We start from the raw sequence: 14730 nt of genomic DNA on the forward strand, positions 1-14730 counted from the left end.
GCAAAGTTATGATAAGAAAAAATAAAAGGAAAGAAATATAGCAGCACATTGAAACCACTGCATGGATCGCGACCAACGGGGTTCCAACCAACTCTTTAATCAGCCTTGCAGTGCCTCGACGGTATAAAAAGACATTGGTTGGAACCCCGTTTATCGCGATCCAGGCAATGGTTTCAATGTGCTGCTATATTTCTTTCCTTTTTTTTTGTCATCATAACTTTGCATCGCCAGGCTGGCCTGCCGTAATAGGCAAAAAAAGAGTGAAATCACGTCTCATGGAGTCTCACATATTAATCAGGCGCATGCGCTCTACGACTTGGCAGGATCATGAGAACTGATATTGTGGCAGGGCGTGTGCCCTCGTGCTCGGAACAGCGTAGCAGACGACGCTCTGCGTTGGTGCGCATGCGCGAACTCTCGCCTTGTTGCACGCTTATCGCCGTTATAAGGCGCTGACCAGCAGTTCGGTCGACGCTCGCGCCATATTATTAAAAATCAGGGTGGCTGTACATTGCTTCTTTTCCGGCAGAAGTTTTTGGGTTTAATGGGGTTCAACGAAATGCCATGGCCAGTCCTGACATTTATTATCGCTTGGAGATAACAGAACGCGGGAATGGTTTCGCGCAAAGTGGCTTGATCAGGACAAGGATCTGCGTTCTATTTTTCTTTCCGGTGCGCTGAAAAAGTGCAGCAGTACGAACTTGTGGGCTTGTTTAATGTAATTAAGTGACATGCTACATAAAATCAGCGTTTAAAAAAAAGCACTTGTCACACGCCGAGTAGCATTCCAGCGTTTTTTGCACGCAGGCTAAAATCTGTGCTTTTCGGTAAAAGGTTTTTCCCTCTCCCTCGATCCCGGCCGCGGCGGCTGAATTTCGATGGAGGCGAAATTCTAGAGGCCCATGTACTGTGCGATGTGAGTGCACGTTGAAGAACCTCAGGTGGTCGAAATTTCCGTAGCCCTCCACTACGGCGTCTCTCATAGCCTGAGTCGCTTTGGGACTTTAAACATCAATCAATCAATCAATCAATCAATCAATCAATCAATCAATCAATCAATCAATCAATCAATCAATCAATCAATCAATCAATCAATCAATCAATCAATCAATCAATCAATCAATCAATCAATCAATCTCTGTCTCTATGCGTACGGACAACACGTACAGTGCTGGTCAGAAGGTGTGCTTGTGAGTCTTACAGTTGGCCGTTTTGGTCAGCACCGAAGCTCTGTAAGTGCCCTCCTAAACGGCTGAAAAGCATACCCTGCGGCCTGTGGACTTCTGACCAACCCTGTACATACAGCAAACTCAACTCCTGTTTCGAAAGAAGACAGCATCAAATATCAAGGGAAAGTTTTTTTTTTATTGAATCTGCGCTCCCAAAGTGGACGTCCATGTTGTTGTAACCGTACTGCCCTTATACAAATGATCTATAGAGAGTCTATGAACTTCTTATAGACTCTATTGCCTTCCTATAGCTATTTCTCTTTGTCTATTCATAGTGTATAGACTGTCCAAAGACAAACAGCTGCTAAAAGTCTATGGCCATGGATCTAGGGTTTGGTTTGGTTATTGCGGTTTAACGTCCCAAAGCAGCTCAGGGTATGAGGAACGCCGTGGTGAAGGGCTCCGGAAAGTTCGACCACCTGGGGTTCTTTAACATGCACTGACATCGCACAGCACACAGGCCTCCAGAATTTCGCCTCCATCGAAATTCAGCCGCCGCAGCCGGGATCGAACCCGCGTCTTTCGGGTCAGCAGCCGAGCGCTGTAACCACTGAGCCACCGCGGCGGGGCCCATGGATCTATAGACTGTCCGTAGACTGTCTCTGGCATTTGTATTGCCTATAGGATATATAGAATTTGTCTATAGAGAGTGTATAGACTTTATAGGCAGAAGTCTATAGACAGTCTATCGACTGTTTAAAAAATATTGTAAAGGAATGTTCAGTGTATTCCTTTCATATAAAAATGTATCTTTTATTGAATGCGATGTACTTTTCTTATTTGCTTGAATACGTCTCACAGACCATTTCCTGGGTATGCGTTCAGTGTATTCCCTTCATATAAAAATGTATTGTTTATAGAATACGACGTGCTTTTATTTTTTGCTTGAATTCATCTCACAGACCATTTCCTGCGCATAATTTTTATTTCACGCACGACAAAGTCCGTTTTCCTCTCCGCAGCCATATAGTGCGTTGATATCCTTCTGGTAAAAAGTCTGCAACGGCTTTCTGCAGAGCTTAAGCGTCGCTGTAACTAGTCCCGAATCCGGCGTCCACTCCTCCGCGCACAGTTTAACCTTGACGGGAATTTCGGCCTTCTGTAGGTCACTGGAACGCGCGTACGCCAGGATAGACTCCGCGGCTGCCTTGCACACATCTCGATCATCGCACAGTTCCTTAACTGTCGCGGCGGCTCGTCCCTTGCCGATGTCCCTGGCCAACAGCTGAAGTTGTTCGTAGCTGGGCACCACAAAGGCGACTATATACCCGTGAAGCGAGCTGCCGTACACAAACGCGTTGTCCACAAGATGGCAGGACTTGAGCACGGATTCGACGCGGCTCAGAGCGACGTACTCGCCAGACTGAAGCTTGACTAAGTCCTTCTTGCGGTCGATGATCTTGAGCGTACCATCGTGGAAGATCTCGCCGATGTCTCCGGTGTAGAACCAGCGGATGCCGTCTTCCTCGCGGAACGACTCCCTCGTCAGTTCCTCGTTCTTGAAGTACCCTTTTGCGATGCTGGGGCCTCCAACGACGACCTCGCCACGAGGGTTTGGCTTGTCCGAGGTGCGGCAGTCGCCCTCGATCCAGTCGACGAGCCGGACGTAGTTTCCGTTCAGTGGTGCCCCCACGCGTCCCTCGCTGGTGTCCTCGGGGTTCATCATAGCGGCCAGGCAGCTAGTCTCGGTGAGACCGTACCCTTCCACGACGTGGCAGTTACTCAGACAAGCCCTCAAGAAGCGGCGGGTGTGGTTGGAGAGGGGTGCCGCGCCACACACGATTACTTTCGTTCGACCCCCCAGCACGAGGCGAGTCCTGTTGAAAAGCATGCGGTTAAGGATAGGCGTGTGGAAGCCATGTTCCATCCAGAAGCTTTTGTACTGGACAGCGTAGTCCAGTAGGGTTTTGTAGAGAGTACCTCTGGAGGAGAAGTCCTCACAGATGCATTTGCGGATTCGGTCTCCGACCTGAGGAACGCATATCATCATAGTCGGCTTGAGAAGAGTGGCGTCTCCGGGGCAACCCGGGGCGATGGCGCCGAATTTGTCGGTGAGAGTCAGCGGGGTAGAATACCCTATGCGGGCGCCGACGCTGAGCGTGACCAGCTCGAAAGAAAGCTCGAACATGTGAGCTAGCGGCAGGTAGGCAGCGTAGGTGTCCTCGTTGCTTGCGGCACCGAATCTCTGCGCATGAATTCCGAATCCCCTTACCGTTGTCATGAGGTTTCTGTGTGTCGTCATGATGCCCTTTGGAATGCCCGTGGAACCGCTAGTGAACATGATGATGGCGACGTCCTCGACGGTAGGCGGACAGGCTTCCACATCAAACTCAGGTTTTCGCCGCTCAAGGCTGGAGAATGGTATGACCTGCAGTATAGAATACGAAGTGCGCTGTATGTTCGACGGAGAACGTATGCGCCTTCAATGTCCCTCATAATCCTCTTTACGAAGCCTTACCGCTTCTCCCCACTACTGCCATTTTCCCCTCTCCTCTCGATTTACGCGTAGCATGCCGAAAGGTGCAGTGGCAGGCCTGTTGCACGTGCTGGGCGCCATATGTCCAACAGTTTATGCGTACATGTGTTCTGACTCCCTAAACAGATTATGAACCTTGTTACACAGGTGAGTTTAGATAAGTAAATAAACTTTGAAACCTGTTAAATACGCAGGCCTCGAAGCAATCCCAACTATTGGAGAGAATTTCGTAAATTTAAATTACACCATTCACGACGCATCGTACACCTCCTGGCCTACGTGAGATGATTTCGGAAGGAGCAGGCTGATGGCTGGAAATGTTAAAATTACAAAATACTCAAAATTGGAATTGCAGAATACTGAAGGCTTGATAAAACACAGACTTGATTGCAGGCAGCTGGACTTACAGCGACAACCCTTATAAAATGGTCTGTAGACAGTCTATAGACTTCTTATAGACTCGATTGCCTTCCTATAGATATTTCTTTCTGTCTACTCATAGTCTACAGACTGTTTAGACAGAAAGAATTCTACTAAAAGTGTATGGCCATAAATCTATAGATTGTCTATGGACTTTCTATAGGGTTTGTATTGCCTATAGTCTGTTCTCTAGGATTTGTCGATAGACAGTCTATAGACTTTATAGACAGAAGTCTATGGACAATGTATAGACTGTCTAAAAAATTCTTAAAGGAAAGGAGGGAGTCCTATCCCTGTTTTGGTTTCTGGCTGAAAATTGCGTCCACGACCTTCTATAGTACATCGGCAGTCCCATCTAACGCCAAATGATGAGTCCCCCCCACACACACACACACAGCCAGACGGAAACGTTCACAAAGGGATCCACATGAGGCAAGGACTGACGCCACTACTTACGCAAACTATTTATTGCCTGAAACAGCGCCCAATCTCAACCGGGGGTCGCTCCGAGAGGTATACTGAGAGTTCGAGTGCCTCGACGGGCAGCGCCGGTTTAAAGGGAGGGTGAAATGGCTTTTTAACAATTCGAGGTTATTCTAGAATTCGAATCCACCAAGCTTCTTGGTAATGCGTGCAAAGTAGTTTTGCGCTAGCATTTAAAATGGCGACGCAATCACCGATTAAGACTACGACGATTTTCAGGCTTCTCCTCACTGTGTTGGAGAATTGCGGGGAAACTCGTGGTGACGTCATAACTGTCTACATTTCAAATGTCCACTGCCTTCGTCTACATGCTGCTATGCGCCTTCCGATGCCGCCAAACAATGCTTCATGAGCTTCACCTTCTACGGCATTCTTTTTCATCCTTGAAACAACCGCTTCTTCGCTGGAAACTTAGTGCCGCCGTGCGTGACGTCATCACTGGGGCATCTGCCTGTCGCTGTGCACTGCAGAGAAGCCTGAACATCGATGTCCCTTTAGTCGGCGATTACACCACGATTTAAAATCGTAGCGCAAAAAGATTTCGCATGCTTTACCTACAGGTTTCAAACATTCGGCTCGGCTAAAATCATCAAATTCTAAAAACTCTTCAGTTGCCCTCTGACTTCGACGGCGTTACGTTGGGACGCACTCTCGTTCGGCCACATCGAGCGCATTGCGGCGGCGGCCCGTTTCGAAGAGAAAACCGCCGATACCGCGTCTAATTCTGTAAATTTGGTGTTCTCCAGACACCAGGGTGGTAGCCCAAATTGTTTAAACAGTGAATCGTAGTTAGTAGCGCTCATGTATATCATCTTTCGCAGCTGACCTGCCGAGAAAATCGGCGCCTTGTGAACAGTCGTTACATTCTCACAACGGGCGTAGCATATCCCACTACAATCTATTAACTCAGGTGGTCTAGATTTCGATTACTTTTCCAACAATGAGGATTACTTATTTCGAGCTGCAGCTGCATATTCGCAGCAGAGTGCCATTTAGGCAGCTTCTCGTTCTCCATGAAATCAAGTGAACAAAGTCGCCTTTGACCGCTGCTAATTTCAGTACTTATGGGGATGCAAATTTAAAGTCATGCATCATACCTTCGGCCCAAGCAAAAATTGTTCTAGAATGTAAATGTTTCGCATGCCTTACTTCGCATACTTTGTAGTTGTCTGTTGATTTACAGCCGTTTCACTTGACTTGCGATTCCGAACTTTTTTTTTCTGCGCACGCTGTCCCGAGCAAAGCGAAAAATTGCGAGGACACTTTGGCAACTAAAGTGTTGAGAGGCGAAAGCCGAGGACACTATGCCGTGACGACTCCCGGTGGACGTGACGTCACACCGTTCCCGTGGCTATATGGATACCAAAATTATACATATTTCGGGGATCTTAAGTGTTAACTACGCCTAATTACACATTTTCCATCTAATTTTACACAAATTCGACGGTTTTCCGACCATTCTGTGACAATTTTTACTATTCCGTGACGACTACCGAAGGTGGATGTGACGTCACACCATTCCCGTGGCTATATCAACGTTCGCGCTATTTCGACGCAATTTCGACATTATTGCTATAATTATTTACTAATTGATCTGCAGTCATCAAACTTCGCTTCTAGGTTCATTTTTTTCTCCTCTATTCGAAGCAACCATTGTTTTTCTTCTATCTTTTTTAGTTCCCGAGGTAAACGCGTGTGACGCCTATGACGCAAGCGCGGAAAGGGTAACCAGGCCACATCAAAATTTTCCCAGCGCTTTCTTCACAACCTGGCGACAAATACGTTCCCCAGTAAGGCAGCCGTGATATTTACGCTCCCTTGCTGATAAGCGAGTATTCCAAGTTCTGTTCGCAGCATTGTGTTCGGTGTATTTATTTTATCTTCATGTCGCAAAAGCATTCTGACTCCCCCCTAAATCCTTTTCACTAGCTCATTACTTGTAACGATTCGCCGTATCTACATTCCGCGCGTCCTAAGCAAATAAGTCGCGGATGCTTGACGCCAACGAAAGGAGTCTTTTTCCTTATGAGCGGATTATTTTCCTTCCTTTTCGTATAGCTTGTAACTAAGTCACTACTGGAGGAAAAAGGCTCCTTCCGTTGGCGTCACGCAGCCACGTGAGCGAGAATCGCCATGCCTATTTCTGGGCAGGCATATGCTAGAGCTTGCTTTTTTTTTTTGTCTCTCTTGATCACAGCAGTGGAAATGAGAGCTAGCTTGTCTGTCGGGCTCACTCGTCAGTGTCTTTCTGCGCGCTTGACGTCAAACGTAGTCTTGCAACTAGTCCAGGCCCGTACTTTAATTAGAGATCTATTGCCTTTCCCAACGACTGTCGAGTGAGGCAGTAAGAAAACGTCTGTCGGAAATTGAAGCAGACAGTTCCGCGGAAACGAGGGAGGCGTCCTGTGTTGCTCCGACTCCCCTATGTTAGTTAGCCTGGCGGGTGTAATAAGATTCCAACGAAGTGATTATCAGAGGCCACTTTTGCAAGGTTTCTTTGTTAATCAATCGGTTTTAATGCTCTTTTGTCATGTTTTCGGAAGAAAAACGTTTCAGTTTATTTTAACCTCGAGTAAGGCTAATTAGCAACTACAAATCAGCTAGGCGTCGTCGCATCGTATCATCAATCTACGCGTAGTTAACAACGCCCAGAGGGAAACTGAATCGTCTGCATGATTTTGTTGAGGAACAAGCGACTAAGGCAAGCATTTGAAAAAATGTGACCATTTGGTTTCATACGTGCCCTCAGCTGCCCACCCCACGATGGACAGTTTGAAACAGAAATTTTCCATTACAGCGTAGAATTCTCCACTTGTGGTGCAATAATAAGACAGAGGGATCTCAGAGAATGTTGTAAAAGCGGGTGTTAACTACGCAGAAATAGTTATATTTGTCAGGCAATCCTCCCCATTGCTCCGCGCTCGCCGCGAACTCTCACCACGTAGAGAGCAAGCTATTGCTAGGGGCGATAACATAATCTTACACCAGCGAAAGCCAAACTCTGAGCACTCGCCAAATGCTTTAAAGGGACACTTAGGACTACTTCATCGAAGTATTCTTATCGGTAAAAAAGTGAATCTTTGGTGTCATGAAGGAAAGAGAGCTAACTGGAGGCCCTCGTTATCCGAGCTGCATGACAAAAAACGAGCCGGAAGTGACGTGTTTTCGCAAGGGCCACTGGGAGTGTTTGGCCGATGGTTCAGCCAATAGTAACGCTGGGCGCAGCGGCGTCGTCTGCTTCATTGCCTGCTGCTGTGCATGCGCGAGCGCGCAGAGACGGCGGTCAACAAAAGGGGGGGGGGGGGGGGGGGGGGGGGGGGGGCGTTGAGAAAATTCAATTAAAAAATTTTGTCAACTCGCCTCAAACTCGTGGCGTCACAGGGAGGACTGATTTGCTACCGTTTTGAAGTGACTGGCGGGGTAGCACCTCCTCTGGGATATGTACCCAAGCAGATTATTTTCTACTTTTGCCCACATTAACAGCATTGCGGAAATGTGTCGCACAAGTGTACGCTTGACTATGCTGTGAAGTGCGTAGTGGCATTTTTTATTGTTTTGTACTCGCTCGTTTATCCGGTCGTTGACACAACAGCAAGTTTGGCCGAGATAGGGTTTGCATCGCGAGAGTACAGGTATTGTTTCACTGCGCTCTTTCGTAGGGCTGGCCTTTGCCGATACGTTTCCAATATTGGGCCGACTACTTGCGCTGCTTGGGATGGAGTCCTTCTCTTTAATAGCCGTGTCTTCTCTCTTTCTCTTTAGAGAAACTATGGAGATATAGCTGAGCTGCTGTGCATACTCAACAATTCTGAACAAAAGCTTTTTGAACGGGAAAGAGTTTACGAGCGCAATTGTTTCGTGTGCTACAAGATTTAACTATGAAAATCAATATATCCACATATCTGCCGTCGATCGAGAGGCTTCCATTTTTTGCTATTAACGCATGCTCAACATTTTAGGACAAAAAATTTGGAAGTTGGAAAATGGTAAGATACTTTCACGGAAGTATTGAAGGTAATGGTCCATTCTTCTGATATGTGGCAAAATCTTTCTTTTAAAGTGCTTCCATCGATCGCACCGAACAGTTAAGACTGCCATAAAAAAACCAATGGGGAACGCTTTTGAAGAGAGCAAAAACGTCATCAGAAAAAGGAAATACACCAGTGCCTTCAGGTGAGCTGCAAATATATTGTTTGTTATAGTGAAATCTTACATTATATGAAAAAAGTGCGTTCATACAAGCTTTCCCGCTCAGAAATGCTTTTGTCCAGAATTGTTGGGTAGGGTTTTTGCTATCGTCAAAGGCGTTCCCCATTGGGTTGCTATGGTATTCTTAATTGCTCGATGCGAGCGATGGAAAAAAAAATTAAAAGAAAGATTTTGCTGCACATCGGAAGAATGGACCACTGTCTTCCATATTTCTATAATAGCACCTAAAGATTTTTCAATATTCAAAAAAAATTTTTTACATGAATATCGGACAGGAAGGAGCTGATAAAACTTGAGGAACCTTGCACTTGTTGGCAATTTCCTTAAATTTAACTTGCTTTATGTAGACAGGAAACCCGATTCAGGACCGGATGCTCAGTCATTTGTTCCATTTTTTTTGTAACTTCTTGTGTGGCATGGTTATGTGAAATAATTTTACCATTCTGGCGCCTTCTCTGTCTTCACTTTTTTGTTTTTATAGAAGGCTAAGCACCGGCCAAACCTAGCCTGACCGTTAACGGCCACAACTGAATTGCATACGAAAGGCTACTCACCGATATCCGCAACATGCCTTCTCACAGAAAATGTAATGTAATGTCTGCGAGATATACAGGGTGTTTCACCTAAGATATAGCACAATATTTAGAAATAGGCTTTCTGAGTTAAAAGAGCGCTTTTCTCGGCACAGCACTGGCAGCGGTGTAGCGCATCAGAATAAAGCTAAGACATGATAACTAGTGGGCTGGTTAACTAATATGAAATAGTTAACTTTTTAACTATTACCATTAGTCTCCTTAACTATGGAAAGGCATGTAGCACAACGTAAATGATATCCATATCAATTTTTAGAATTTTAAAAGGCGCTTACTCTCGGCGCTGTGGTCCATCAAATTTTGGCTACATCGCGCCAAAATACATGCGCTTTCGAGAAGCCTGCAGGCAAAGCAACCTCTCCAGTGCACGTAACTCGCCGAAATAGCGAAAATTTGTTGGGTCACAGCGCTGAGGGCAACAACGTTTTCGAAATTCTAAAAACTGGCATCGATATTATTTACAGTGGGCTAGACGCCTCTCAATAATTAAGGAGCCTAACAGTAATAGTTAAAAAGTTAACTATTCAATATTACATAAACAGCCCGCTAGTTAGCACGTCTTAGCTGTATCATTCTCATGTACTACATCGCTGACAATTCTAAGGCGAAAAAATCGCTCTTCTAACTCAAAGTGTATTTAAAAAAAAAAACTGTGCAAAGCCTTAGGTGAAACACCCTGTATATAGCTTCGAACAGCTTCGGAGACTTCTACCGTACTTACCTGACATCCTTGTACCGGTGACACCGGTGGCTTAAAGGTAGTGCTATCCATGTAGACAACGTGCGTCAGGAGCGGCATCTTGTCAACGATTCCCAGGACCCGGGGCAGAAGGTCCGCGGAAGTGACCAGGTGCGTCACTTCCGTCTCGTTGATGGCGCTGACGATGCCGCCATTGCTGAGCGTCGCGTACAGCGTTACGAGCGGGATGTTGGTTCGGAAGCAGGCCTGTGCCGTCAGCATCCACTCGACTCGCGTCTCTGCCAGAAGGGCCAAGTACTTTCGAGGCCTGGCGCCTATGGACAGCAAGCCTCGAGCAGTGAGGTCTATCTTGCGGTCTAGCTCTTCGTACGTCATCCACTCGTAGTCTCCCAGGACGAACTTCTTGAAGACCTTGCCGTTGGGCTGCATCTTTTCGGTGCAACTTAAAACGGGTCGCTTGCCAAGAGCAGGTCGGTGAGGATGGCGGCGGATGGCACAGCGGAGCATTTCATCCAGGGTCTCACTCCCTTCAAGCATTTGAACTCTACGTCTTGCAGCCGTTTGTATGGGGATGATGGGTCGCCCTTGATAATCGGCTTGGCGAAGCAAATGCGCTTTTTCTTCCAATAAATCCAGGGCCTCTGGAATATGAAGTACACTGGAAGTGTGATGACATCGTAAGCGGTCACCAGGAATTTGATGACGCCGAGGAGGGCTGCATGGATTGCGCACAGCGCAGTATCTCTGTGGGCTGTCATCTGAGCGTGTTGAAAAAGGCGCCGAAATTACTCTAAGCCGAAGTTTCGTACAGGATTTTGAGCGAAAAAGCTCGCACGAGCACTTGGTATTCCTTCTAGATGCAGTCGATGACACCCTCGACAGGTGGTGTCGATCAGTGCTTCTAGGATGTCGCTGTTCCGTCTTCGAGCTGGCAATGCAGATGTGGCTGATTTATATCCTTCGGATGAGTTTGTCTCTCTTCATCGTTTCTGAACCTGGAGAGTAGAAGACAGTTGCAAAAATCAGGTTAGAGGGCTGCTGTTGGCGGCCGAATGGAATTACTACGTAATGATATGCGATACGAGCGTTATATTATGCTTTTTTGGCTGCGAACGGCATCTTCTTGCTGACACTACTGGGAGGTTCTAACGCCATAATGCATAGCTTTTCAGTTATTTGTGTTGGAGCTTTGAAAATGAAGAAAAGTACGGAAAAGAGGATTAATTTCGTTCCCGAATCATGTCCAGGATCGAGAAGTTACGGAATGATCGAAATAGTCTTGGCAAGAAGTGACTCAAGAGTTTTAATATTTTCATTTAAACTACATTTTTGTCACTCATTGTCACGAGGATCCACGGTAGACAGAAGGCTGGAGGATAGAGGATTCTTGACAAAACAAAAACAAGATGAACAAAGGTGGAGAGGCTGCCTGAGTCCAATAGCCAACGTTTTGAGAGGAGGACGTAGTTGTCTTAGTCTGGGAAAACGCGGTCATATTAGCAGAGTTTATACAGCGGCTTCACTCCGAGGAGGAACGACCAGAGAGGGGGCGAAGATTTGGAGTGGAGAGGGTAAGAATATGGTGAACGTGAACGTGAAAAGGCTGTCGTCCAGGCGTGTGGGCTACGATAGGTGGCATGGTCAAGGTTAAGTCGGTTTGACGAGGTAAATGTGAAAGAAACGCAGCACCACAATAGCACCAAACAATGGGTGGGAGGTTAAAAAAAGAAGACACTAGACGAGAGGGCGGAAAACGGGCGCAGAAAAGCGTTTTTTCGTGTCAGAAAATGCTAGAAGAAAGGAGAAAGAGAAAGAAGGGGGAAGGGGAGTGCAAGTCCAAAGGCTGGCTGAAAAAGAAACATTCTAGTAGCTGCACAACAGAAGGTTAAGATTGAAAGAACATCTGAAAGACAGTTTTGGAACATTGTCATGAAAGTGGTCATAACTTCGAAGAACTTTGAACTATCCATTGTCGGAGCAGGCTTCAAATCTGCAAGACAAAATACAGAGAGGCATTCTTAATCCCCAAATTTAAAACATTGTAATCCACAGTGAAACTGTCTGTAAAGAAAACAGAAACTCGGAAGTATGTTCTACCGCTGACATAATCCTTTAATAATAAGGTCTTGCATATGAGCAAAGTCAGGGTATAAATAATACAGGAGAAAGAAAAAAACACTCTACACTTGCTTTCCCTGTGCTTCATATCGCCTCTTCCTTGTTTCTGTTTTCGATCTACTTTGGCTTATGTTGTGCACCAGCTGCTATGTGTTTTCAGTGTAACCTTTGGTTCCGCACTCCCCCCCCCCCCCCCTCCTTTTTTCTCCTCTCTTCTGGCATTATCTGACACAAAACACGCTTCTATGTGACGCTTTTCCTTTTCCGATTGCGTCTATTTTTTTTTTATAACGTTGCCGTATTTGGGTCTCATTTTTCAAATCAACCCGACTTCCCCTTTACGCTGCCACCAGCCTGGACAACATCTTTTTCACGTTGACGTTCTCCATATTACCACCCTCTTCCCTACACACCCTCACCCTCCTCATCGGTGCTCCCACCTCAGAGTGAAATCCCTTTATAATTTCTGCCAGTGATGGCAGCACTTGCCCTGACGAAGACAAGTCCCTTTGTCGAAACTTTGGATAGCTGGCTGATGCTCCCCCTCTATCTTTGTTCATTTTGTTTTGTTTTGTTATGAGGAGTTAAGCATGCCTCAGATTCACAAAGCTGTACCGTTGTTCAGTTGCAGTTTCGCGCAAAAAAAAAAGAGGAAAAAAATGGACTTCGCATTCAGACTCTTTTAATCTTACGAGTTAGGAAACTCCGACTCCAATCTTGCCTTGGCCTTTGATCACTTTCTGTAGGTTAAAAGACTGCAACCCTCGTTCGAACTTGGCAGCCAGGAGTCGGCGGCGTCTTGTAACTTTTATCGTACGGTTCGGATGGTTGCCACGTGTGGCGTAACAGTCTCACCAGATACCTACAAGTACTATGCGTACCAGAGTGCGAGATTTCAATACACGTATCCCCGTTATGACGCTATACTCACGCAACAGGCCTGTTGATGCCAGATTTGTTTTAAATAGAATTCTACAAACCGCAAATGTCGTATAATGCTCTCCTGGGCCCCAGTGAAGCTGCTTCAGCAGCTTTTGGCCCAGGAGACTCTCCAGCTACTTTAATTGGAAAGCTAAACTTCATTGAATTGTATTGAACGGAGGAATTCTCGCCATGAATAGACGACGGTTTCTGGCGTTGTGGACATAACCACAGCAAGAGATGGGGAGATGGGTTTACTGACAGAGAAAGACAGCTAGATCGACTTGAGTGATGGTTCTGAGGCCGGCTACTCTGCACTGGGGTAGAGGCAGTATATGCGGGAAATAAATGGATGTGATGGCTGACGAGCGGGACAGAAGTGAAAATTGATCTTGCTCACAAGCAAATTTGTCGGAGAACAGCCTGAAGAGATTTCCAAGTCTCTGGCCAAGTCGCCCAGTATTAGGTTCCCTGACAATGGCGTGTTGTCAAACGTGCCATGGAAGCGGCCAGCACCTGCCCTTGAATACGTATGGTCTCAGGGATGCGACTCGTAGCATAGTTTCCAAAGCACGTGTGTCCAGTAAGATGACGGCACCGATGCGCGAAAGCCACGCCCCATCTAATTATATACAGAAGAGTAGCGGGATTGTGCTGAATTAAATGACATAAAAAAACCCCACAGACTGCCACGTGGACCTGTCAAGGGATAGAATGCGCGATCAGCGCTTTGTTTTCGACGGGCTCGAGGCCAGCGACGCTGTTAATAACTGGGAGAAATGAAACCTATAGCAAAGACAGCCGAGCAGTTACAAAAATACAGTGGCTAAAGGTACGTTGCACGTATCCAGTACATTTGTTCTTCCGGGTACGTCAGACTTATCCAATCAGTGTATATACAAGGTCTGACGTATCTGACAGCGTAATTTTCTCTAGGCTCGGTATGACAGGTACGGCGGTATGTGTCTGCCCGTCTATTGGTAGCAATAATGGGTAAACGCAAGTTGATACGATATCATTGTGCGGGTATCGCAATGGCGTAGCATTATACTCATTGCTTTACTCATGTTTACTCTGCCGCCGCGGTGGCTCAGTGGTTACGGTGCTCGGATGCTAGCCCGAAAGAAGTGGTTTATATCCCGGCCCCGGTGGTCGCATTTCGATGGAGGCGAAATGCTACAGAGACACGTGTGCTGTGCGATGTCAGTGCACAATAAAATATCCCCAGGTGGTCGAATTTATACCGGAGATCTCCACTACTGCATCCCTCATCATAGCCTGAGTCGTTTTGGGACGTTGAACCCCATAAAACCAAAACGATCTGCCAGAATGGGGCGATTGAGGTTCGGTGAGCGTGCTTCGAGCGAGCCAGCAGTGAAATCTTAATGCGAAAGCATTAATAGCCCCATTAGGAGAAAAGCGGTGACGTTTATGTGCGCGTGTGCGTGCGTGCGATGGCATGAAAGATAGGGTGACGTCATCAAACGGCCGCATGACGCACACAACCAGCCGAGCACCGCCACTTCAGACAGTCCTGTACGTGTCGTTCGTCTATAGGTATATACTCGCCACTGGCCAACC

General features: G+C 46.6%; 1 protein-coding gene across 1 annotated transcript; it reads right to left on the reverse strand.

The window, feature by feature from the left end:
- Positions 1 to 2157: 2157 nt before the first annotated feature.
- LOC149331499 (long-chain-fatty-acid--CoA ligase 4-like) lies at positions 2158 to 10651 on the reverse strand. The gene is made up of 2 exons (XM_089556682.1): positions 10132 to 10651; positions 2158 to 3597 (listed from the first exon to the last, which is right to left on the reverse strand). The coding sequence occupies exons 1-2, from the start codon at positions 10645 to 10647 to the stop codon at positions 2158 to 2160; spliced, it is 1956 nt and encodes a 651-aa protein (XP_089412808.1). The 5' UTR covers positions 10648 to 10651.
- Positions 10652 to 14730: the final 4079 nt, after the last annotated feature.

This window comes from Amblyomma mixtum, chromosome 8 (genome assembly GCF_055824585.1).
Source record: "Amblyomma mixtum isolate Tamu chromosome 8, ASM5582458v1, whole genome shotgun sequence".
In the NCBI taxonomy this organism is placed as follows: domain Eukaryota; kingdom Metazoa; phylum Arthropoda; class Arachnida; order Ixodida; family Ixodidae; genus Amblyomma; species Amblyomma mixtum.